The 25257-nt window shown below is 44.1% G+C and overlaps 1 protein-coding gene across 2 annotated transcripts in view; it reads right to left on the bottom strand.

The window, feature by feature from the left end:
* Positions 1–20066: 20066 nt before the first annotated feature.
* LOC137563016 (MOB kinase activator 1A) overlaps positions 20067–25257 on the bottom strand; it is a 47646-nt gene continuing 42455 nt past the window's right edge. For both annotated transcript variants that reach the window (XM_068274938.1, XM_068274937.1), the window contains exons 5-6: positions 23118–23281; positions 20067–21076 (exon numbers count right to left, since the gene is read on the bottom strand). In XM_068274938.1, the coding sequence (XP_068131039.1) occupies positions 20999–21076; positions 23118–23281 (242 nt within the window). In that variant the 3' untranslated portion in view covers positions 20067–20998. The remainder of the gene's footprint in view (positions 21077–23117; positions 23282–25257) is intronic.

Below are 25257 nucleotides of genomic sequence, written 5' to 3'. Positions count from 1 at the left end.
TGCGGTGATGACATTAGGGCGACCTTTAATGCTCTGCTCAGGGTACCTTTAAAGTGTACCTGAGATTGCAATCATGGGTGTATTGATGCTCTCCTTCCTCCAGCCCTATGTAGTGCGTAGGCTACCTCCCTGTCTTCTCCGGCTGCTCCATTCACTTGTTCTCCCACCCAATTGTGGCCAGTTCTGTGCTTCTGCACATGCAAGGACTGGTCATGTGCGTGCCCCTGCTGCGCTCCCGGTCCTGGGATCATTCTGCATCTGCATAGTACTGCCTGGGAGCATGACACAGATCGTGTGCGACTAAGCTGTGCATGCACAGAAGAGCATGGCCAGACAGATTTCCGGGGGGAGAGGGGTGATAACAAGTGAATAACCTCTAACTGCTTAATACTGGGGGGGGGGGGGGGGGGGGGGGGGGGGATGTCTGGCTAATACGAGGGGGCTACATCTGACTACTTAACACTTAGGGGATCCACTAGATACCATTATTCATGGATATATTTTTCATTTTCTGTGCCACAGTGGGCCCCACCAGCTATCTATTGTGCCCCGCCAAAAATGTGTAGCTAGAGCCACCACTGGGCGAGAGAGGCAGAATGGAGCAGCATGGTGAGAGACGGAGCAGGGCTCTGAAGAGTGACATCAGCCCTGGAACATGGAGCTGGTGAGTAAGCCGCCAGCACATGCTGCTGGGGGCACCTAGTCCTAGCTATCCTGAAGGCACCTACTCCTAGCTATCTATCCTACGGGCTCCTACACCTCTCTACTTATCCTGAGGGCACCTACTCCTAGCTATGTATCCTGAGGGCACCTACACCTTGCAACCTATACTGAGGGCACCTACTCCTGGCTTCCTGTACTGAGGGCACCTACCCCATGCTACCTATACTGAGTGCACCTATACCTGGCTACCTACCTACATATACTGAGTCTGAGGGTGTTTTATTTTTTTTGGGGGGGGGGGGGATGATGTGTCACGAAGATCTATTTAGCATTTGGCCTTCAAGAAAGTTGAGAACCACTGTTGAAAATGGTGGCGGTGATGGGGTAGCTAGTGGGCAGGCACAGCAACCAGTGTGTGGGCCTGGGGAGGGGGGCCCAGGCCTGATGATGTGTGAGGGGCCTCAAAATTTCTGATGGCGGCCCTGCATACAACCTACCACCTAAATGAATTTTGGCTCCTTTTCTTGTCACTAATAAAGCTTTCTTTTGGTGCTATTTGATTGCTCCTGCGATTTTTACTTTTTATTCATCAAAAAAGACATGAATTTTGGCAAAAAAATGATTTTTTTAACTTTCTGTGCTGACATTTTTCAAATAAAGTAAAATTTCTGTATACATGCAGCGTGAAAAATGTGGACAAACATGTTTTTGATTAAAAAAAACTCATTCAGTGTATATTTATTGGTTTGGGTAAAAGTTATAGCGTTTACAAGCTATGGTGCAAAAAGTGAATTTTCCCATTTTCAAGCATCTATGACTTTTCTGACCACCTGACATGTTTCATGAGGGGCTAGAATTCCAGGATAGTATAAATACCCCCCAAATGACCCCATTTTGAAAAGAAGACATCCCAAAGTATTCACTGAGAGGCATAGTGAGCTCATAGAAGCTATTAATTTTTGTCACAAGTAAGCGGAAAATGACACTTTGTGACAAAAAATGAAATCTGCCACGGACTCACCATGCCCCTCTCTGAATACCTTGAAGTGTCTACTTTCCAAAATGGGGTCATTTGTGGGGTGTGTTTACTGCCCTCACATTTTGGGGGGTGCTAATTTGTAAGCACCCCTGTAAAGCCTAAAGGTGCTCATTGGACTTTGGGCCCCTTAGCGCAGTTAGGCTGCAAAAAAGTGCCACACATGTGGTATTGCCGTACTCAGGAGAAGTAGTATAATGTGTTTTGGGGTGTATTTTTACACATACCGATGCTGGGTGGGAGAAATATCTCTGTAAATTACAATTTTTTTAATTTTTTTTACACACAATTGTCCATTTACAGAGATCTTTCTCCCACTTAGCATGGGTATGTGTAAAAATACACCCCAAAACACATTATACTACTTCTCCTGAGTACGGCGATACCACATGTGTGGCACTTTTTTGCACCCTAACTGCGCTAAGGGGCCCAAAGTCCAATGAGTACCTTTAGGATTTCACAGGTCATTTTGAGAAATTTCGTTTCAAGACTACTCCTCACGGTTTAGGGCCCTAAAATGCCAGGACAGTATAGGAACCCCACAAATGACCCCATTTTAGAAAGAAGACACCCCAAGGTATTCCGTTAGTAGTACAGTGAGTTCATAGAAGATTTTATTTTTTGTCACAAGTTAGCGGAAAATGACACTTTGTGAAAAAACCCAATAAAAATCAATTTCCGCTAACTTGTGACAAAAAATAAAATCTTCTATGAACTCACCGTACTACTAACAGAATACCTTGGGGTGTCTTCTTTCTAAAATGTAGTCATTTGTGGGGTTCCTATACTGTCCTGGCATTTTAGGGGCCCTAAACCGTGAGGAGTAGTCTTGAAACAAAATTTCTCAAAATGACCTGTGAAATCCTAAAGGTACTCATTGGACTTTGGGCCCCTTAGCGCAGTTAGGGTGCAAAAAAGTGCCACACATGTGGTATCGCCGTACTCGGGAGAAGTAGTACAATGTGTTTTGGGGTGTATTTTTACACATACCCATGCTGGGTGGGAGAAATAACTCTGTAAATGGACAATTGTGTGTAAAAAAATCAAAAGATTGTCATTTACAGAGGTATTTCTCCCACCCAGCATGGGTATGTGTAAATTTACACCCCAAAACACATTATACTACTTCTCCTGAGTACGGCGATACCACATGATTGTCACTTTTTTGCAGCCTAACTGCGCTAAGGGGCCCAAAGTCCAATGAGTACCTTTAGGATTTCACAGGTCATTTTTGTTTCAAGACTACTCCTCACGGTTTAGTGCCCCTAAAATGCCAGGGCAGTATAGGAACCCCACTAATGACCCCATTTTAGAAAGAAGACACCCCAAGGTATTCCGTTAGGAGTATGGTGAGTTCATAGAAGTTTTAATTTTTTTGTCACAAGTTAGCGGAAATTGATTTTAATTGTTTTTTTTTCACAAAGTGTCATTTTCCGCTAACTTGTGACAAAAAATAAAATCTTCTATGAACTCACCATACTCCTAACGGAATACCTTTGGGTGTCTTCTTTCTAGAATGGGGTAATTTGTGGGGTTCCTATACTGCCCTGGCATTTTAGGGGCCCTAAACCGTGAGGAGTAGTCTTGAAACCAACAATGTCGCAAAATGACCTGTGAAATCCTAAAGGTACTCATTGGACTTTGGGCCCCTTAGCGTACTTAGGGTGTAAAAAAGTGCCACATATGTGGTACTGCCGTACTCAGGAGAAGTATTATAATGTGTTTTGGGGTGTATTTTTTACACATACCCATGCTGGGTGGGAGAAATATCTCTGTAAATGACAATTGTTTGATTTTTTTGTACACACAATTGTCCATTTACAGAGAGATTTCTCCCACCCAGCATGGGTATGTGTAAAAATACACCCCAAAACACATTATACTACTTCTCCTGAGTACGGCGATACCACATGTGTGACACTTTTTTGCAGCCTAGGTGCGCTAAGGGGCCCAACGTCCTAATCACAGGTCATTTTGAGGCATTTGTTTTCTAGACTACTCCTCACGGTTTAGGGCCCCTAAAATGCCAGGGCAGTATAGGAACCCCACAAGTGACCCCATTTTAGAAAGAAGACACCCCAAGGTATTCCGTTAGGTGTATGGCGAGTTCATGGAAGATTTTATTTTTTGTCACAAGTTAGTGAAAAATGACACTTTGTGAAAAAAAAACAAAAATCAATTTCCGCTAACTTTTGACAAAAAATAAAATCTTCTATGAACTCGTCATACACCTAACAGAATACATTGGGGTGTCTTTTTTCTAAAATGGGGTCAGTTTGTGGGGTTCCTATACTGCCCTGGCATTTTACGGGCCCAAAACCGTGAGTAGTCTGGAAACCAAATGTCTCAAAATGACTGTTCAGGGGTATAAGCATCTGAAAATTTTGATGAAAGGTGGTCTATGAGGGGGCGAATTTTGTGGAACCGGTCATAAGCAGGGTGGCCTTTTAGATGACAGGTTGTATTGGGCCTGATCTGATGGATAGGAGTGCTAGGGGGTGACAGGAGGTGATTGATGGGTGTCTCAGGGGGTGGTTAGAGGGGAAAATAGATGCAATCAATGCACTGGGGAGGTGATCGGAAGGGGGTCTGAGGGGGATCTGAGGGTTTGGCCGAGTGATCAGGAGCCCACAGGGGGCAAATTAGGGCCTGATCTGATGGGTAGGTGTGCTAGGGGGTGACAGGAGGTGATTGATGGGTGTCTCAAGGTGTGATTAGAGGGGGGAATAGATGCAAGCAATGCACTGGCGAGGTGATCAGGGCTGGGGCCTGAGGGCATTCTGAGGGTGTGGGCGGGTGATTGAGTGCCCTAGGGGCAGATAGGGGTCTAATCTGATAGGTAGCAGTGACAGGGGGTGATTGATGGGTAATTAGTGGGTGTTTAGGGTAGAGAACAGATATAAACACTGCACTTGGGAGGTGATCTGACGTCGGATCTGCGGGCGAACTATTGGTGTGGGTGGGTGATCAGATTGCCCGCAAGGGGCAGGTTAGGGGCTGATTGATGGGTGGCAGTGACAGGGGGGTGATTGATGGGTGGCAGTGACAGGGGGGTGATTGATGGGTGATCAGTGGTTTATTACAGGAAAGGACAGATGTAAATAATGCCCTGGCGAATTGATAAGGGGGGTCTGAGGGCAATCTGAGCGTGTAGGTGGGTGATTGGGTGCCCGCAAGGGGCAGATTAGGGTCTGATCTGATGGGTAACAGTGACAGGTGGTGATAGGGGGTGATTGATGGGTAATTAGTGGGTGTTTACAGGAGAGAGTAGATGTAAACACTGCGCTTGGGTGGTGATCTGATGTTGGATCTGCGGGCAATCTATTGGTGTGGGTGGGTGATCAGATTGCCCGCAAGGGGCAGGTTAGGGGCTGATTGATGGGTGGCAGTGACAGGGGGTGATTGATGGGTGGCAGTGACAGGGGGTGATTGATGGGTAATTGACAGGTGATTGACAGGTGATCAGTGGGTTATTACAGGGAAGGACAGATGTAAATAATGCCCTGGCGAATTGATAAGGGGGGGTCTGAGGGCAATCTGAGCGTGTAGGCGGGTGATTGGGTGCCCGCAAGGGGCAGATTAGGGTCTGATCTGATGGGTAACAGTGACAGGTGGTGATAGGGGGTGATTGATGGGTGATTGATGGGTAATTAGTGGGTGTTTAGAGGAGAGAATAGATGTAAACACTGCGCTTAGGTGGTGATCTGCGGGCGATCTATCGGTGTGGGTGGGTGATCAGATTGCCTGCAAGGGGCAGGTTAGAGGCTGATTGATGGGTGGCAGTGACAGGGGGTGATTGATGGGTGATTGACAGGTGATCAGGGGGGATAGATGCATACAGTACACAGGGAGGGGGTCTGGGGGGGGGTCTGGGGAGAATCTGAGGGGTGGGGGGGTGATCAGGAGGGGGCGGGGGGGGGGTAAAATAGCGTTGACAGATAGTGACAGGGAGTGATTGATGGGTGATTAGGGGGGTGATTGGGTGCAAACAGGGGTCTGAGGGGTGGGCAGGGGGGGGTCTGAGGGGTGCTGTGGGCGATCTGGGGCAGGGGGGGGGGGGAGAAATCAGTGTGCTTGGATCCGACATAGGGTGGCTGCAGTCTGCCCTGGTGGTCCCTCGGACACTGGGACCACCAGGGCAGGAGGCAGCCTGTATAATACACTTTGTAAACATTACAAAGTGTATTATACACTTTGTATGCGGCGATCGTCGGGTTAACATCCCGCCGGCGCTTCCGTATGGCTGGCGGGATGTTGCGGCGGGTGAGCGGAGACAGGCGCCGGCGGAGGATCGCGTCACGGATGACGCGATCGCTCCGCCCATGCCCCTACAAGGACCGCCGCCATTTGTCTATACGGCGGTCCTTGCGGGGTCCACTTCCCGGCCGCCAATTGTCAATACGGCGGTCGGGAAGTGGTTAACTTGTTGTCAATGAGTACTCCTAAGTCCTTCTCCAAGTTTGATGTCCCCAACTGTATCCCATTTATTTTGTATGGTGCTAGACCATTGGTATGACTAAAATGCATGACTTTACATTTTTCAACCTTGAATTTCATCTGCCATGTATGTGCCCATATAGCCATCCTATCCAGATCATGATGCAATATGACACTATCTTCCTGAGAGTTGATGATTTTGCACAATTTTGTATCATCTGCAAAAATAGCAAAATTGCTCACTACTGCATCTACTAGGTCATTAATAAATACATTGAAGAGCACTGGACCCAGTACAGACCGCTGTGGGAGCCCACTGCTAACAGTCTCCCATTTTGAGTATGTTCCATTGACCTTAACTCTTTGTTTTCTGTCCATTAGCCAGTTCCCTGTCCATGCACACAGACTTCCCCAGTCCTTGCATCCTCAACTTTTGCATCAGACTTTAGTGTGGAACAGTGTCGAAGGCCTTTGCAAAGTCCAAGTATATCGCATCTACAGCATTGCCAATATCCACATTAGCGTTCACTACCTCATAAAAGCTGAGCATGTTAGTCAAACAGGACCTGTCTTTAGTAAACCCATGTTGATGCTGAGAAATAAGATTATTTTCTACTATGAAGTCATGTATAGTATCTCTTAGTAACCCCTCAAATAGTTTGCATACAACTGATGTTAAGCTTACAGGTCTATAATTTCCTGGATCTGATTTTTTGCCCTTCTTAAATAATGGGAAAACGTGGGCTGTACGCCAATCCACTGGGACTCTGCCAGTTGTAAGAGAGTCACAAAAGATAAGATAAAGGGGTTTATCTATAACTGAACTCAATTCCCTTAGGACCCGAGGATGCATGCCATCCGGGCCAGGTGCCTTGTCTATTTTTAATTTATTTTGTCTTGCCTTCACTTCTTCCTGCGTTAAGTATTTAATATTACAGTTGGAAGATTGAGACTCTTCTGCATCTGTAATTTGCAACAGTGCTGCTTCCTTTGTGAAGACAGAAGCAAATAAAGCATTTAATAACTCTGCCTTACCTTGGTCATCCACCATTGAGTTCCCACCCTCATCCTTTAGGAGTCCTATACAGGCAACCTTTCTTTTTTTAGAGTTGATGTACTTGTAAAACTTTTTTGGGTTAGATTTGATATCCCTAGCGATTTGATTTTCAGCTTCGATCTTTGCCAGCCTAATTTCTTTTTTACAATTTTTATTGCACTCGTAATTGCTTAGTGCAGCCTCGGTCCCCTCCTGTTTTAGGACCTTATAGGCATTCTTTTTACTCTTCATTTTATCTCTAACCTTTCTATTCATCCATAGAGGCCTTTTTATTCCTAGACATTTTGTTTCTATATGGCATATACATACTACAATATTGATTGAGAATAAGTTTAAAAGCTTGCCATTTCCCTTCAGTGTCCTCCCCTTGTAGAACATTATCCCAGTTCACTAAACTTAGTGCCTGCCTAAGTTGATTGAACTTTGCTTTTCTAAAATTCAGTTTTAGTGGTCCCGCTGCCCCGTGGCCTATCAGTCACCAGATCAAACGTTATCATGTTGTGATCACTATTTCCCAAATGTTCTTGAACCTGCACATTTGATACATTATCTGGTGTATTAGAAATGATCAGATCCAGAAACGCATTCCCCCTAGTTGGTTCCGTTACCATTTGAGTCAAGTAATTGTCCTGTAGTGCTGCCAGAAATCTGCTGCTTTTACCAGAATGGGTAGCCTCAATACCCCAGTCAATGTCTGGAAAGTTGAAGTCACCCATAAATATGACCTCATTTTTACTGGCAGCTTTTTCAATCTGCTGTAGTAATCGCAGTTCTGCAGCTTCAATAATAAGAGGTGGCCTGTAGCATACCCCAATAAGCAATTGGCGACTTTTATTTCCACCATGAATATTTACCCAAACGGACTCCACATCTTCGCAATCTTCCTCCATCTCATCGTTGAGGACAGCTGTAAAAGAATTCTTAATAAACTTGTATTACAAATGGTACATTTTAGAATACTTGCATGTCAACTCCAGCATACTGCAAGCGGTTACTATGCTTATATTGTTTGTAAACTAGCTGCAGTGTGTATCCCTGTAGAGAATCACACACTGATAGTGACATAAGTGTTTTGAAACAGCTCAAACTGGTAATGCCAGTATTCTGTATTATATGTACAAGAGCCACAGTAATACCACAATTTGGTATAAATACACTTTAAAAGGTTAAGTCCTCATGGATCCAGGTCATGGTATATCCAAAGGAAAAATGACTGCTCACTTGTTGAAGACCCACTAGGGATGCAATTCACTGCAGTGAACTTCCAACTCATAATGCTCAGCATGAACTCTGACCCCAAGGTCTGCTGGCCAGCAGGGATGGGCTCACGACTAATCACAAGTCCATAAGGACTTGTATTTGTAATGAAAATGAGCCGTAATTTCCGCAGCTGTGCGGCTGGATGATAAAAGGTTATTTACCCACAATTCCACCGTCCTGCCTGCGCTCCAAATAGCTTGAAGCCTCACTACGCGCACTTCCTCCTTCTGTGGTGAGGCTTGCAATGCGTCCAATAAGACGCGTGCAAGCTATTTGGAGCGCAGGCAGGAGGGTGGAATTGTGGGTAAATAACCCCTTATCATCCAGCCGCAGAGCTGCAGCAATTACGGCTCATTTAAATTACAAATTTGTGATTACCCGTGAGCGCATCCCTGCTGACCAGCAGGAATGGAATGTGCCATGCCGACATCATTCTCAGAAGTGTTGGTTTGTGTACGCCAGTGGCCAACTGAGCATTACATGCCACCATGCCAAAGTATATTCCATCTCTGTTCACCACTACTGGTCAAACGTGGGGAAGCATTAAATCTCCAGACACGTACACACAATCCATTTACTCCAGACCACAAAAATGTAATACTCATTATGCAAATATTTAACCTGACAAAAGTGAATAAGCACCTTTAAAACAAATGGGATAAAAATCAAAATTGTATGCGGATGATTTTGGTGTACATTTGAAATGGCCATGTCCAAATTTTAGTGCAAGGTAAAGCTGAAAAACCGCTCACCCTGTTGCAGGCAAACTTCTGGCTTGCATTGATGCAATCCCCCCTGAGTTGTAATTTAGGCCCTTGCTAATTCCAGCAGAAAAATAGCTTTTTTTTTGAGATTTAAGATCTATCACTGGTACCCAAATTAGTCACTGAGCGGTACCCAAATTAGCCAATTCATGATTTTGAAGCTCTCGCCTCAGAGTTGGTTGTCCTAAAATACAAATGGCGTATTTCACACCACCTGCAGTTTTCTTGCCTGTCCACAATTTGCTGTTGCCTTGCCTCTTTCAATGTGTCCCTTTCCCTTGAGGTGTGACAGGATGCAGTTGCACTGCAGTGTTGGGCCATGCATGTACTCTTTACACTCCACAGCACACTGGACTGCATACACCAAGTTGCTTTGCTTGCGTTTAGGTGTACAATACTTAGGAGGTACAAGTTTTGGTGTGCTGCTGAGTGAAGAAATCCAGGATTTTTTTTATTTTATTCTCCTGAGGTTTACTCCCGCTGTGAGCAGGCCAGGATCAACAAGCTGATTTCTGATTTTGTATTGCATTTCCAGGTCTGAGATCTTTTTAGTTTTAGTGCTCATTTTTTTTGCCTCTGTGTTGATAATTACTAGCTCAGCCTGGTGGTTTGTAAGTGTGCATTTGGTAAAAAGTATCACACCATTGACTTCTGTATATTAATAATAGTTGGATCTGTGCAGAAACCTTTTTGTAACACACAATGCTGTTTTATGCTTAGCCAGCTTATACACACACCTTTCAACAAGCACCAACTATCCTTTGAATAATTAGTGTCAGTTGGCTAGACCAGTGATCTGTAAACTTGGCTCTCCAGCTGTTAAGAAACTACAAGTCCCACAATGCATTGCAGGAGTCTGACAGCTACAGTCATGATTTATAAAGGCAAATGCATTGTGGGACTTGTAGTTCCTTAACAGCTGGAGAGCCAAGTTTGCAGATCACTGGGCTAGACCCTTCGCTGATCGGACTACATGTCTGGGTATCTATTTCTTCAGCTCAGTTGAACTGAAGAAGAAACTCATACTAGTGATGAAACTTCTAGAACAATTTTCAACATTTTTATTAATTTATAAAGCGCCAACATATTCCGTGGCACTGACATTACAGCATTTACAGTTTTGAAACAACAATGAATGCTGCGCTGTCCGCAAAATTAAACCTCCTTAACGTTAATATATTTGAATGATCACAATCAAATCCTAGACGGTGCGCTGCGGTATCTCCTGTTGATAGAATAGTTCTTATGGTGCCTTGCACTCCGCCGCGCTCTCATCCACAATCAACCTAAATGAAACACCTCACATAGCGTAATACTGTTTAGGCATCAAGTTACAATGTTCTATATTCCCCGTGCACGTGATACAGGTGTTTGCACACAGTGCCCACCACCTTGATGTTCACAAAAGGCTCACCAGATGCTATCCACCAACTTACAGGTGGTAATCTCGCTTTTCCATATGTATATCACTCAGGAACATCAGTGATCACATCCACTTTCCATTAAAATTGGCAAGATCCCAGTAGGATGGTTAGCATGTCATATCGGCAAGTCCCTCAGGCTCTAGCGTTGTGTGCTCTGCAATACCGTTCGCGGCGTCCCGCTCCGTCGGCTGCTAGGTCTTTCCGGACTTCCGTGTATCGTCACGTGACCTGCGTCAGGCGTACTGGCTCCGCCCTACGCGTTTCGTCACCAAGGACTCATCAGGGGCTAGCGTTGCCAGTACGCCAGCCGCAGTTATACCACTCGTCCCCGCCCATCACGTCATCATTCCCCTCGGTCTTGCCAGTATCACTTGCCTCACAAAAACTGTAACATTCCATATACTCTTCCTCCCGCAATAATCACCATCATTATAACACATATTCTCCCACTTACCCTCCCGATCCATAACTTTAAATTATTCCTTCTCATATGCAATAATAACCTTCGCACATCTTACGTGAACCCCTATTCCCTCTAATGACCCTAATCCTGTGTCAACCCTCTCTGCATAGTGACATCTTGTGGTGAAATTTCAAACTTTTTTTGGACATTAATCATTGGCAATAAAACAGTTCAAATCAAATTCAATGTTTAATCCAGTTGGTGCAAAAGACCTCAAATTATAAATCCATCTGCCTTCAGCTCTTGAAATGTCTTTCTGTTTATTGGAACCCCTCCAATTGGGGATCCATTTTTCCAGGCCCATAAATTTTAATAAAGTGGGATCACGATTATGGGCCTGCCTAAAGTGGTTAGACACACTGTGTGATTCCAATCCTCTAGATATATTGTACACATGTTCCCCAATTCTCTTATGAAGTGCCCTAGTGGTGCGGCCCACATACTCCAGGCCACACGGACACCAGAGAATGTAGACCACCCCAACTGAGGAGCATGTGATGCATTGCCTCACCGAAGGAGGATCTGGATAGATTTTGTGGAGAGATGAATACTATATGGGAAGAGATTGAATTAACGTTCACAGTTAGTCAAAATGGGGTACAATTTCTAGATTTGGAGATAGGGAAAGGGGAAAGTGGATTAGTGACCAAAACCTATTTCAAGCCTACGGATAGAAATGGATTCATTCCCACATCCAGCTGCCACCATGATAGATGGATACAAAACATCCCCAAGGGGCAGTTTACCCGATTAAAGAGAAACTGCACGTTCAAGAAAGATTATGAACAACAGAGTAGAACACTATTGGAGAGGTTTGTGGAAAAGGGATACAATAGGGGAATGGTGGAAAAGGTGGCTGCGGAAGTGGGGGAATTGGATAGGAAAGTATTGGTAAATGAGACTTACAAACCCCCAAATAATCAACATGAGTTTGCTGTTCAGTTGGGATTCAATCAACAATACAGACAGGTAGAAAGGGTAGTCAATAGGCATTGGAACATCATTAAATTGGATGGAGTATTGGGTGAGTATTTACCAAGGAAACCAGCTTTTATTTACAGAAAAGCACCTAATTTGAAATCCCAGGTGGTGGCCAGTTTTATAGACCCTCCTCCAAAACCAGCAAGCACTGACCTGTTGGGGCAAAAAGGGTTCTTCCCCTGCAGAAAGTGTAGGGGGTGCCGGGAGGCGGTCCCGGTAAGAGGAGATCATTTTGTGGGTAGAAATTCTGGTAGGACCCATAAGGTGAGGCAATGCATCACATGCTCCTCAGTTGGGGTGGTCTACATTCTCTGGTGTCCGTGTGGCCTGGAGTATGTGGGCCGCACCACTAGGGCACTTCATAAGAGAATTGGGGAACATGTGTACAATATATCTAGAGGATTGGAATCACACAGTGTGTCTAACCACTTTAGGCAGGCCCATAATCGTGATCCCACTTTATTAAAATTTATGGGCCTGGAAAAATGGATCCCCAATTGGAGGGGTTCCAATAAACAGAAAGACATTTCAAGAGCTGAAGGCAGATGGATTTATAATTTGAGGTCTTTTGCACCAACTGGATTAAACATTGAATTTGATTTGAACTGTTTTATTGCCAATGATTAATGTCCAAAAAAAGTTTGAAATTTCACCACAAGATGTCACTATGCAGAGAGGGTTGACACAGGATTAGGGTCATTAGAGGGAATAGGGGTTCACGTAAGATGTGCGAAGGTTATTATTGCATATGAGAAGGAATAATTTAAAGTTATGGATCGGGAGGGTAAGTGGGAGAATATGTGTTATAATGATGGTGATTATTGCGGGAGGAAGAGTATATGGAATGTTACAGTTTTTGTGAGGCAAGTGATACTGGCAAGACCGAGGGGAATGATGACGTGATGGGCGGGGACGAGTGGTATAACTGCGGCTGGCGTACTGGCAACGCTAGCCCCTGATGAGTCCTTGGTGACGAAACGCGTAGGGCGGAGCCAGTACGCCTGACGCAGGTCACGTGACGATACACGGAAGTCCGGAAAGACCTAGCAGCCGACGGAGCGGGACGCCGCAAACGGTATTGCAGAGCACACAACGCTAGAGCCTGAGGGACTTGCCGATATGACATGCTAACCATCCTACTGGGATCTTGCCAATTTTAATGGAAAGTGGATGTGATCACTGATGTTCCTGAGTGATATACATATGGAAAAGCGAGATTACCACCTGTAAGTTGGTGGATAGCATCTGGTGAGCCTTTTGTGAACATCAAGGTGGTGGGCACTGTGTGCAAACACCTGTATCACGTGCACGGGGAATATAGAACATTTACAGTTTTGGCCTAATCTCCCTCCTCTCCTTTGCCTCAAAACTCCTTGAGCGTCTGGTTCACAAACGCCTGACCCAGTACCCATGGGCGTCCACACATATGGCAAAATCGGCATCTGGCCGCCCGCTGCCCCCCTCCTGGCCACGTGCCTGTGCGGCCAGCAGAAGTGGAACAGCGCAGAGAAGAGGGAGAGCTATGGGCACAGTGGGGAAGGGCTCCCCCCCCCCCTTCCCTCACCTTAGGGGGCTCTCCCTCCCTTGCTGTCCCCTCCGGAACGAAGTGTTGTGCAGCGGGGAGAACTCACCTCCGTCTCGATCCAGCGCCGGAAGTTCTGGTGCCGCTGTCTGGTCTGGTCCAGACCAGACTAGCGGCAAATCCATCCGGCGCCTGAACAAGACGGAGGTAAGTTCCGCCCGCTGCCCAGCCGCTGCACAACACTTCGTTTCGGAGGGCACAGCGAGGGAGGGAGAGCCCCCTAAGGTAAGTGCCCATAGCTCTCCCTCTTCTCTGTGCTGCTCCCCTTCTGCTAGGGGCACACCTGCCTACATATACTGGGCACATATACCCCTGGCTACATATACTGGGCACATATATCCCTGGCTACATATACTGGGCCCCTTGCTACATATACTGCAAAAATCTATTAACCCTTCGCACTCTCACATGCAAATGTTCAAACAAATGCGTTCACAGATTCACTCATCCAGGTAACTAAGCATAAGAATGCATTCTTCTGTGAACTAAAACTCCGGCTTTTAATTTAGCTGTAGGGTAACAGTTGTGCCTGGATGAGTGAATCTGTGAACGCATTTGTTTGAACATTTGCATGTGAGAGTGCGAAGGGTTAATAGATTTTTGCTGTTTTCTAGCCACACCCCTTCAGCACCTCCCTTTCCTTATTTAAAGTCCTAACTAGATGCGATGTGCCTGGATATATGTATTTTGTTCTGGCTACATATACTGGGCACATATACCCCTGGCTACATATACTGGGACATATACCTCTGGCTTCATATACTGGGCACATATACCCCTGCCTACATATACCTCTGGTTACATATACTGGGCACATATACCCCTGGCTACCTGTTCTGGCGACATCTCTACCCCTGGCTACCTGTTCTGGGGACATCTACACCGCTGGCCACCTATTCTGGGGACACCTATAGACCTGGGGCTACCTATTTTTGGTTGACCACTGCTGTCAGATTGAGTGTATTTTGGGGAACTGCTGCCAGGTGAGAGGTGTCTACCATATTAAGGGGGCATTCTGCCTATTTATGTGCCTCATGACTGCTGAATTTGTCTTGTTGTGGGCCTCATGATTGCTGAGTTGGTCATGTTGAGGGCCTCATGATTGCTCAATTTGTCTTGATGGGGGGGGGCTCATGATTGCTAACTGCGAGACAATGGAAATAGCTGAATCATCATCATATGAGACAATAGCATTAAACCTACTTTTTCAGCTTTTTAAAACCGAAAATGAAACTGGGAGGTTCTAAAAAAAAAATGAACACATTTTTCAGGAGACGGATGGATGAAATTGTTTATCTTCACAGTTTATTTTCAACTTGGATTTTCCATAATGTTCATGTATGAGTTAAAACGTTTGAATTTAGTTTAAATTGCTGTTGGCGCTTTGCGATAGCAAAGTGACTTTTGTGTTGCAGTTTTGGCACTCGACCTTCAAAAGGTTCACCACCACTTTCCTAATCTAATGTCCCACCATTGCTAAGTTCATGTAAACTTGTCTCCACCCATGACCACACCCATTTTTTGGCACATGACGTAGCCCCATTTGCGCCACACAACACCATCCAAAATTTTTGGCACATGCACCCACTTGCCCCCCTCCCCCGAAAATTTTCTGCGGACGCCCATGCCAGTACTCAATGCCAACTCACTGCAATCTGAATTTCGGCCTGCCCACTCAACTGAAACTGCTCTCACCAAAGTGGTCAATGACTTTGCCTTAGCTAAAGCTGAAGGTAAATACTCCATTCTCCTCCTCCTCGACCTTTCAGCAGCTTTTGACACAATAGATCATCCCCTACTCCTTTGGTCCATGGGCATTCACAATCTCGCCTTGACCTGGCTTTCATCCTACCTCTCCAACCGCTCCTTCCTGACCACCTTCAATGAGTCCTCGTCCACCCCCAACCACCTCTCGGTTTGAGTCCCCCAAGGCTCAGTCCTTGGCCCCCTACTGTTCACCCTATACACATCCTCCATTGGCAAGGTTATCTCCTTTATGGGTTTTAACTATCATCTGTATGCAGATGACACCCAGATCTACCTCCACACCCCTGACATATCCACCATTACCATGGACAAGGTCTCCTGCCTATCAGCCATCTCCTCCTGGATGTCCGCTAGGTTCCTGAAACTAAATCTAGACAAAAACGAAACTTATGATCTTCCCATCCCGGCCATCCCTGAACCTACCAGATGTGCAGGTCACTGTTAACCACACTACCATTCGCCCTACCTCTCAAGCCCGCTGTCTGGGCGTCACCCTGGACTCCGCACTCTCCTTCACTCCCCACATCCAAAACCTCTCAAAGTCCTGCAACTTCCACCTTTGTAACATCTGTAAAATTGCCCTTTCCTGACCTCTGCCACCACCAAACTCCTCATCCATGCCCTCATAATTTCCCACCTTGACTACTGCAATGCCCTTCTGTCTCGTCTCCCTATGAACTGAATAGTTCCGCTGCAGTCCATCATGAATGCGGCAGCCAGAATTATCCACTGCTCCCATCGCTCCACCACGGCGCATCCCCTCCTTAAATCCCTCCACTGGCTTCCTATCCAGTCCAGAATCAGATTCAAGATACTGTGTCTGACCTACAAATCTGTCCACAAAACCTGTCCAACCTACATTTCCAATCTTACTCAGAGGTACACACCTAGCCACTCACTCCGCTCTTCCAATGAACTTTGCCTGACCGCTCCCCCGCATCACCCAGTCCCATGCACGCCTCCCGGACTTCTCAAGAGCTGCTTGAACAGTATAGAACTCCCTACCTCCACCCATTAGGGCAGCCCCCCTTCAACATCTTCAAGAAGGCCCTTAAAACTCACCTTTTCACTCTGGCATACTACCCCTCACAAGTGCTCTAAATCCACAGCTGAACTCTGGTCCCCCTACCTTTCGTGTCCTTACCTCTCACTCTAGATTGTAAGCCTTTGGGCACAGTCCTTCTCCTTTTGTGTCCTACCTGATCATGCACTTCCATTACTGTGCACCCATGCTATGCATCTGAGTGAACCTAACTTGCCTAATCTCCATGATCCCATCCAGTGACTGACTAAGCATTACCTTGTACTCGTACTATGCTGCATGATCTGGTCTTTCTTGTATTCCTGTATTGTCATTTTGCTGTATGTCACCCCTAAATATTGTCTGTAACCTAAATTAATGTCCAGCGCTGCGTAATATGTTGGCGCTTTATAAATACAATAAATAAGTACTCCGTCATGAATAACGTCTCAAGTACGCATTGATGCATAAATAGTACTCTGGAGTACTTCGTAATTATGTATAAATGCTTTTCAAAAACTCCTTGATATTCTTAATTAACTATAACTACTATTTCAGGTTGATTTATATATGGTTTATCAGGCCCCTCCCCCTCAAAACCTAAAGTGGGATTGCACTCCCAAAACTAAAATTTCATTAACTACTCTTGGGTACATAAAGCTTTTGACTTGAAAGGATTCTCAAGCCTAAAAACATTGTTCACTGCAGAGAGCAATACAAGATAGCTTATCTCTGGCTTATTGGCAAATTTAAACATTGCTGGCTGAGGCTCCTTGTGCCTTCTTCCCTCTGCTGACACAGCTATTGCCAGACTGATGTGTCTGTTCAGTAGAGGGCACTGGAGCTTCAGCAAGCAATGATTATATTTGCCCTCGCTGATGACAAGAGATAAGCAAACTTCTCCTGCTTTCTGCAGTGAAAGTAAAGGTTTGTATGCACAGGGAATCCTTTTAAATGCAAATGTTCTTTTATGTAAGTAAGCAGTTTGGCAGTATAATACAACTTTAATAGATTGACTAAGGTTGCTTTCACACCATACAGATTACATTGTGATGAGATTGTTCTATAATCACGACGTATTACAACGTAACCGTCGCAATGCGCATTAAAGCGGTATCGTCACCATAAAAATCAAATTTCAACAGCAACTGGCCTGAGTTTATTAAGTGATAAAGATGCTAAGCCTGCATTCAAAACTTTTTCTGCTGTTATGATTTGGAGTTATCACATACTTAAGGAACACTGGCCCTTTAGTAGTCGTGCCAAAGAATTGCATGCTGGGGGTTCTTTTTATCTATAATCTATTCCTCCTCTTCCCTTTATTTCCTGTCAGCTTCTTATCTGAAACCTAATCCCCTACTCACTTGTGTTTACAAGCAAGGCTGAGGCGACTCAGCGATTGGAGGAGACAAGAAAAAAAGTTAAGGGCAGAAATGACATCACAAGTTAGCCTTAACTGTGGGCAAAAGACAAGGCCCCCACCAGGAACAGAATTCTCGTAATTTACTATACAACATTCACTGAAATCAAAATGTGGACAGTATAATACATGTGTTATGTAAGTAGATCAAGTATTTAACACTTGTATATGTGCTTTTTTTCCCTGGCATAGTATGGCTGATCCTACTGCTTTAAAGGGGAAATTCAGCCTAAACAAACATACTGTCATTAAGTTACATTAGTTATGTTAACTAGAATAGATTGGTAATATAATCTCTTACTCGCCCTGTTTTAAAAGAACAGGCAAATGTTTGTGATTCATGGGGGCAGCCATCTTTTTGGTTGAAAGGAGGTGACAGGGAGCAGGAGACAGTTCCAACTGTCCTGATTACCCCTCCAATCTGCACACCCTAGGCTTCAAATGTCAAATTAAAAATGTAAGAAAAGAATTTGCACCAAAACAGCAGAACGAGAGCAACATCAGAAATACCATCATGCTTTGCACAGCATCAGGGGAAAAATGCCCAGGCAGTTTTCTTCTGTGCATCTAAAAATGAGGCTTGTATAAGAGAAACAAAGTTCTGATGCTGTGAAACTGTTAAAGAAACACAAGGCCTTTCCAGTGCTGCTGAGTCGATTTTTATTCTGGAGGTTCACTTTAACTGAGAGGGATATGGATGTTTCCTTTTAAACAATACCGGTTGCTCGTCAGCCCTGCTGATCTCTGTGGTTGCAGTAGTGGCTGAATAACACACCTGAAACAAGCATGCAGCTAATCCAGTTTGATTTCAGTCAGAGCACCTGATTTGCATGCTTGTTGAGGGGCTGTGGCTAAATGTATTAGAGACACAGGATCAGCAGGAGAGTCAGGCAACTGGTATTATTTGAAAAGGAAAAATCCATATCCTCAGTTTAGTCTCCCTTTACAGAGAACCCGAGGTGGGTTTTAAGAATCCTATTAGCACACAGAGGCTGGATCTAAATATAATGCCCAGCCTCTGTTGCTATACTGTCTCCCCCCCAGCCCCCCCCCCCCTGTGATCTGCTGTCCCCCATAAATCAAACGCCGTGCTAGTGACATTGCTAGCAGGCTATTTACATCTGCACTGTCACTCTCGGCCTCCTCTATGTCACCGCTGCCCGCCTGCGTCCCTTCCCTCCCTGCTGATTGGAGGGAAGGGACGCAGGCGTGGAGCAGAGATATAGAGGAGGCGGGAGAGCGGCGAGAGTGACCGTGCAAAGGTAAACAGCCTGCTATCAACACGCTGCATGTCGCTAGCACTGCGTTTGATTTATGGGGGACAGCAGAGTGCAGGGAGGGGCCTGGGGGGCACTGTATAGCAACAGAAGCTGGGCATTATATGCAGACCCAGCCTCTGTGTGCTGATAGCATTCTTAGAACCCACCTCGGGTTCTCTAACTATGCAGTGAGGCATACAGTGCAATGAAAGCATGCCTTACTGCCACTGCAAGCATGCATGTTACCCTGTATATGCACTGCATGCAGCATGTTACCCGGGACCGTAATCAGAGTGATAGCCCCATAGAAGTATCATTGCCTCAGTGTTGTGATGCCATACAGTGTGAAAGGACTCCGAGACAAGTTCAAGTCCCCCCCTAACCCCAACTAAAGTACCCTCTGAAGTACCATCTATACCATCTATTGAGAGAACCTAGGATCTAAAAACAAGTTTCCAGTTGAAACTACCCTTTTTTTTGGTGGGATTACAAATCTTTATATGTAATACAATAATGGAAATATAACATTTAAGTGGACCTGAACTCTTGCACAGGACAGAAGGAAAACATGTAGAAATGCACCCAGTATGTAATTAGCTTATCTCATTCCCACTCATCTATTACTAATCACAAGTGTAATTTGATCTCAGCTGTGTCTACTCTGCCACGGCAGAACTGCTAATTAGTAAACACAGGTTGTGAACCCTATGTCTGCTTCCATGAAAGCAGGAAGTAGACACTGCAGATTTATTGCAGGATTTGTATCAGCTGTAAAATGTTTTTCTTTAAAGGTTATTATGCTGCTGCGTATCGTTTAGCGCAGAGAAGAAGTTCTGAGTTCAGGTCTGCTTTAGCAATAAACTCTGAACATACACTATACTATATGTGGATGTCCTTGGAGTTGATCCACCAAATCACGTCAAACATTGTTTATTTAGCAAGATTTTTTTATTTCTATCTTCATAAAAACAGCACAGATTTACTTGGTTTCTGTAGACTGATCAGTTCATCCTTCTGGAAAATTATGTTAAAAAAATAGAGCTTCTGTCTTGCTGGGATAATTGATCAAGTTAAAAATGAAGAAAAAAAAAACAAAACAAAAAAAAACAAAAAAAAAAACTTATAAACCAAGTTCCTCTAGGATACAGCCAACGTTTCTTTAAAAAAATGATAGAAATAAAACAAGTAAAGTGACAAAGGGAAAAAACAAATACACACGTGGAGAGAACAATGCCCATTTCTACAGACTAGAAGGCCGCTGTGCAGAGCTGTTCACTCTTACTGAGGAGGCGTGTCACTACAACGCATGCCACGATTGGGTCATGTGGAGACCACTTTCACTTATCCCATTTTAGACTTTATAAGGCAATGGAGGACTATTTTCCTTTTTTTTTTAAAAAAAGTCACTTATTGCAAGTTTAAGGATACATATATAAAAAACATTGATATACACAACCTGTAAAAAACAACAGCGTAGCAACAGTATAAAATGAAAAACAATGCGAGAAGCAGTAGCAAGTGGTATACAAGGCCAAGTCCACTGGTGGTATACTGCAGCAAATGACCTTAAAAAGTAAAAGTGAACATTTCCCCCAGCCTACATGACACATGAAAACAGAATTGTGGGGGGTTCTAGTTGCATGTTTAGTGGAGTGTTCTTATTAAAGCATTTCTATAAAAGTTCATATAAAAATAAGGTAAGGCAATCTCTATGTAATGGGGAAGACTTCCAGTGGAGCTCTCCTCCTGTATCAGTGGTAAGTGGGCATCCATCCAGGTAACTAATGGCTTCAGGTGCAGTCAGGGTGAGTACGATGAGAAGAGATCGCTCACTCACGGGTAAATGCGGCTCAGTGCCGACCCTCTATCTGTCCTTGGATCCCAGCTTCTCAATCAGTTCCTGAAGAGGAGCCAACTCTCTGCGATCAATCAGGTTGAATTCCTGAAAGAAGAAAGGATGAGAGAAGGAGACCAATCATCACTACATTCAGATTGCAGACGGGTAAACATGGGTAACCACTGTAATATGCCCTTCAGAGACCCCAGGAGACCACTAAACATGACAGTAGGATTTCCTTTAAAAAGCATATCATATGGGCAGCACGGAGTGACAGGCATCCTATTGGGCCAATCAAAGTGCGGGGATCACGTCTTAGTAAGCTACAGGACGCGACTGGGCTCTGTGCGGGAGTAAAGGAGCGGCCATTAAAGAGACACTGAAGCGAAAAAAAATATGATATAGTGAATTGGTTGTGTACTATGAATAATTACTAGAAGATTAGCAGCAAAGAAAATATCCTCATTTTTATTTTCAGGTGCAGTGTTTTTTCTAACATTGCATCATTCTCTAATATGTGCAGATTACACAACACTCAGCATTCAAAATGCTTCTTTCAGAGCAGTCTGTGAACTAATGACCTCTCCTCTGGCAGAGAAAAAGTAATTAGTTCACTTACAGTTGAGATAATAAAAGTCAGATAACAGCCCTCTCCACGACTTTAAAAGTCGTAGAGATTAATGTTTTTTTTGCATAGAGATAAGAACTAGAGTTTCTTAACTCTTCCTGTACTGGAAACAATTAGACTGATATATCTGATCTTAATGTTTTATTTCTTAGCTCTACTACACATACAAATCATAATATTTTTTTTTCCGCTTCAGTGTCTCTTTAAATACAAGGGATCGTGCGCAAGTTGGCAGCGCACGTTACACAGCCCGTAGCGTGCGCTGGGGATTTTAAAAAATTGCACAGCTTATTTAATAACACCCAATACATTTCTGCCCCATGCACAACTGGTTTGTGATATCTGTGTTTCATTCAATGCGATGTTCTACATTACAATGCCGCTGTTGCATCACAATGCAACTCACCACTGTAAACGTAGCCTAAATGTTTAATTCACCTCAGTCAGATGCAATAAAATGCAGTGCTGTGGCTATAGATACTGCTTAGAGCAGCACAAGAATTGCTTCTGAAGCAGAAGAGAGTTGGAGGACTAGAATGATTCTGCTACGAGAGCCTTGTAGCAGCATACTAATCACCACTAGATGCAACAGAGAAACTCACCGTATATGCATGAACAAAAACATGGGGATATTTGTCTGAAAATGCTTTAAAAAGGTGTTAAATGCAGGCTCTCTTAATAAAAACTTCAGCAGAAAAACTGCAGAGGCTCTCATTTAAAAAAAAATAAAAAATTCCACCTCAATGGCTATTTCGCTGACCTGGGCTCCTGCATTTTGCGTCACACAGCTGGGAAAAGCATGCAGATAATGGGGTACGACCACCTCATCTGCATACTCATTCTGAGTAAGTGACACACTTCATCCAGGCAGAGGACTGATGTAACTACTAAGGAAGAAGAGATGCTCAATGAAATTTAAATTCCCGAGTTGATCAGAATCAATTTTATTTCGCCAAGTAAGTTTGCACCTACAAGGAATTTGTCTTGGCAGTTGCTTGATGCAAAATTACGCAAATTTTGAATGCAAATGTATGTAGCTTGAAAATGGACCAATCAAATAAAGGTGAGGTGGGGATTTGATTGGTTCATTTTCAAGATCCAGACAGGCATAATTTGCATTATTTTACATTAACATATGTGCATCTCATTGAATATGCCTACAGGCACACGGCATGTTTAACAGGATACTCAGCTGTGGCACCATACAAGTTCCTCTCACTTGCATGAATAGTAAGAAAATCTTACTACATTCTGGGAAACACTAACACAATTGGCAAATCACTAACAAGATCAGTAGACACCGTGATCGTGTATGCTGTACCGTTCCTTCTATCAGGGCTGTGGAGTCGGTACAAAAATCATCCAACTCCGGCTCCTCAGTTTTTGAAATTACCGACTCAAACTCCAGGTACCCTAAATGGCTCTGACCCCTCGACTCCAACTCCAAAGCCCTGCCTTCAATGCTGAGAACCAATGGGCTAGACAACAGGAGGAGGATGTCTATGCTGGTGTTCTCACCTGTACAAAGAAAATGAAATGTTTGAATGAAGTGTTGAGATGTGCTTCTTCCTGTAGCTGCATAACAGAGTCAAAGTGCTGGTGGTAGATGTGAGCGTAGACACGGAACAAGCGCTTCAGGATGGTCTTTGCCACGGACATGAAGTTCTTGGGGAAAGGGACACCTGGAATACAGAAAGCGGAAACAAGGTTGACTTGTAGAAAGCAAGCAAGCAGACTTTTGGGCGATTAAACATCCATACTAGTAACTCAGAAGAGGTGGAGTATCTGCAGAACTTCCAGGAAACAAGCCTCTTTAAACACAATTGGCTAAAGTCCCTTTACAAGTCATTAAGGAAACAGCTGTTACTGTATACAGTGCTCAATTCACAAAGCAATAGCACAAGTTATAAATAGATCAAAACTTACTGACTTTATAGAGTAGATCTGTACACATGTCAATTCACAAAGGCTGGTGACGCATGAGTACCTTAAAATAACAACCTGGGAGGCAGATCTCTTACAAGTGCCATGTCCGGAAAATAACTCATGTTAATGATGTGGTGTTATACTTGCAAGCAAACATGAAGTGAACCAAAATAAAACTTTTAAACTACCTACATTTTGGGACAAAGTACTAACTAGGGATACTGTTAGTGCTGCTCATTATCTTCAGGGTTCCTGACATTTCCTGTTCTCCAGAGTCTTTTTCATGGCGTCTCGGAAGTTCACCAGCCATTGCAAGTTCCTGATCCACGGATGCCTAGCGAGTAGAAGCACTTGTGCACGTCTGACCCTTTGACACGAGCGCTTCCTCTCACTGGGCATGCTCAGTCTGGAACACCTGCATGACCACAGGTAGCCCCTGGCTAACAGGCCTGGACTCTCCCTGTAGTAAAATATTATAATTGGGACGAGGCAGTAACAGTCGGAAGCATGAAAGCAACCAGCAGCAATAACAGCATCTGTACTGAGTACTTCGTGCCAAAACATAGTTTTTAACTTTTCAGGGTCTTTTTACATTTATAGCGTTGCAGTATTCTCTCCTACCACAGCTCGTCGCAATGGCCATTACAGTCAATGGAACATGACAAAGCCCACACTGAGTGCTCTGGGTAATACATAAGCTGCAGTGCATTACTGTGCCACTTCCATGGGCCACACCGCGGCTGTAACGCAGTGCCATTTTACAGCTCTGGGGTTTTTTTCAAATCGCACCACACCAAGTGTAAAGAGCCTTACGTTTCCTTTTAGCCTCATTTGCAAAGTAATAAAGTAGGCTGTATAACATCTGTACAATTCCAGACTGCCTGTGGGAAATGTAATCGTGATCCACAAAGGTTTTCACATTTTTACTTTTTAGGAAAAAAATAAATAAATATATCACCACCATCAGTGGCAAGTACTGCTAGCCTGAAGACATCTGAGCACAAAAAAAAGGGCTAAAAGTGGCCACACACAATACAATAAAATGATCCAATTTTACAGCAAATGAATAAAACTATTGGTTGTACAGAAAAAATTTAAAAAAATTCTTCATTCGAGAAATCTGATCGCATATGGTCTTATTTTAATCTCGAAGAAACACACTTATTTGTATGTGTTTACATATATTTTAAATTTTTTTTATTTTTGCAACAGTGGTCCTTTAACAAAGCTTTTTCACAATGCACTGCAATCAAAAGTTAGAAAGCATTAGTTTTTCAGCATATAGTGTAAGAGGCCCGAAAGGGCAATTGTGAGCAAAAGATTTCTACTCTTAAAATATTTACAGGTACCCCATCCCATGAGCACAGAGAGAGTTTGAACCGTAGCACAAGGAAGCCACTATAGATCCTCCAGGTTTTTATGAGTGTCTGTGACCCCACTGCAGATAATTATCCTCACCCACTGTCACTCCAAACACCAAACAAAATGGTGCACCCACTCTTCCCACATCACAAGTGTAAAAACTTGGAATCCTTGCATCCCTGCTGTCAAGTATCAAAGGGGCAGGAAGTGGCAGACAATCTTCTAAGTGGGAAAAAGAAAAAAATAAAGGTCTGAAAGAAGCTCTAGCCTTCCCCTGCTATATAGCTGTACAATGGTCAATTGTCCAATTTAACTATGAACAAACAAAGAGGAACTAAACATTCTCTGAAGACACAGACTTTGTGGAGAC

This window comes from Hyperolius riggenbachi, chromosome 3 (assembly GCF_040937935.1).
Source record: "Hyperolius riggenbachi isolate aHypRig1 chromosome 3, aHypRig1.pri, whole genome shotgun sequence".
In the NCBI taxonomy this organism is placed as follows: Eukaryota; Metazoa; Chordata; class Amphibia; order Anura; family Hyperoliidae; genus Hyperolius; species Hyperolius riggenbachi.
This window is presented reverse-complemented; position numbering and strand designations above follow the sequence as displayed.